The 1,676-nt window shown below is 72.1% G+C and overlaps 1 protein-coding gene across 1 annotated transcript in view; it reads left to right on the top strand.

Annotated features, from left to right (window-relative positions):
* Nucleotides 1-1,507: 1,507 nt before the first annotated feature.
* Nucleotides 1,508-1,676, top strand: part of CDK5RAP3 (CDK5 regulatory subunit associated protein 3) — a 4,169-nt gene continuing 4,000 nt past the window's right edge. The window contains exon 1 of the mRNA XM_010585514.1: nucleotides 1,508-1,553. Coding sequence (XP_010583816.1) covers nucleotides 1,548-1,553 — 6 coding nt within the window. The 5' untranslated portion in view covers nucleotides 1,508-1,547. The remainder of the gene's footprint in view (nucleotides 1,554-1,676) is intronic.

Raw genomic sequence — 1,676 nt, 5'->3', positions numbered from 1 at the left:
ACGTCATGCCCCCTCCTACCCCCTCCTCATGCCAGAGCCGAGCGGGACCCGTCGCCAAACCGTGGCCGTGCCGTGCCGTGCCGTGCCCGCGGGCTGGCAGTGGGGGTTTCCACGTCCCGCTCCCCACCGCGGGCACCCCCTTCGTGTACCTGCACCTCCCACGCCTCCGCTGCGGCCGCCCAGCCCGGGGTTCCCAGGGGTGCCGGGGCGGCTCCGGCTGCGGTGCGCGGGCAGGGTGCCGTCTACCTGCCGCTGCCCCGTTTGGTCCCCGTCAAGGTGAACCCTCGACCAAACCCTTCCTTGCCTGAGCAAACAACGGGGCCGGGCCAGGGCACGGCTGAATATTCATGATGGGGGAACCCAGGGCTGAGCCCCGATGGCGGCTGACAGCCCGCAGCGGCACCGGGGTGCCGGCACGGGCCACGGCACCGTGCCGGGCTCGGTCGTCACCCCGCCGACCTCGAGGGCAGGTCTCCGGCAGGTACCGGGACGGCACGTGGCACGTGTTTCGGGCAGCCAGGAGTTAAGGGCAACCGGCGGGAGCGTGGCTCTGGCAGCTTTCGGCGGGATTAACCGAAACCGGTGGCTGGCCGGGCTGCCAGACCGGTTCCTACCGCCCGCTTCTCCCCGCCGGGCTCTCTCTGCCCCACGGGCACCCACCGGTCTGTCCCCACACTGCCACCGCCCCGCTCGGCCACCGCCGGCCCCGGGGGGGGGACACACACGGGGGGCTGCCACGAGGGACGGAGGAGGAAAGCCGCCATCTCGCCCTCACGCGAGGTCTCGGCTCGTGGGGACACGTCCCACGGGGACGCACCGGCTTGGGGTTGGGGTGCCACCCATGGTGTCCCCCCCCGAGCGCTCACGTTCCTGGGGTGCTGCGGGCATCCCGGGGTGGCTGCTCCCAGCGGGCAGGTCCCCAAGGGATCCTGGCTCTGTGCTGGGGCACCTAGCGGTCCCCGAGGGATCTGGGATCTGCTCTGGGATCCCCAGGGGATCCCCAGGGGAGCAGGGATACCCTCTGGGGCAGCTGGGGATCCCCGGGGGATCCTGGCTCTGTGCTGGGGCACCCAGCGCTCCCCGAGGGATCTGGTCTGGGATCCCCAGGGGAGCAGGGATCCCCACAGGATCTGGGATCTGCTTGGGGGCCTCCCAGGGATCCCTGAGGGAAGCCGGGATCCCAGGAGGATCCTGGCTCTGTGCTGGGGCACCCACCGTCCTGTGGGACCCGGGATCTGCCCCGGTGATCTCCGAGGAATCCGCTGCACTGCGCATGCGTGCGGCGTCTTCCTCCCTCCCCCCCTTCCAACCCGTTCCGATTGGTCGGTGGCGCCTCCTCCCCCCAATTCCTCCCAGCCAACCGGGGCGCCGGCACGTGGCGCCGTGGCTCTATCCCTCCCTTCTGATTGGCAGGAAGGCGTGGCCCGCTGGCCCGAGCGCGTTTGGATTGGCCGAGCTGCGGGAGCGGTGCTCGGCGATTGGTCGAGGTGGGGTTGGGCGCCGGGATCGGGAGGGAGAAAGCGGAAGCGGAGCGACAGGCGGGAGGCATGCAGGTGGGGGGGCGGCTGGGACGGGGACCGGGACCGGGACCGGGGTCCTGGGGGGCCGGAGACACGTCGAGTCCGGGTGGGAGAAAGGGTGAAGGGGCTCAGGCCCGGGGGAGCGGGGACAGGCCG

This window comes from Haliaeetus leucocephalus, unplaced genomic scaffold, assembly GCF_000737465.1.
Source record: "Haliaeetus leucocephalus isolate CR32 unplaced genomic scaffold, Haliaeetus_leucocephalus-4.0 Scaffold110, whole genome shotgun sequence".
In the NCBI taxonomy this organism is placed as follows: Eukaryota; Metazoa; Chordata; class Aves; order Accipitriformes; family Accipitridae; genus Haliaeetus; species Haliaeetus leucocephalus.
This window is presented reverse-complemented; position numbering and strand designations above follow the sequence as displayed.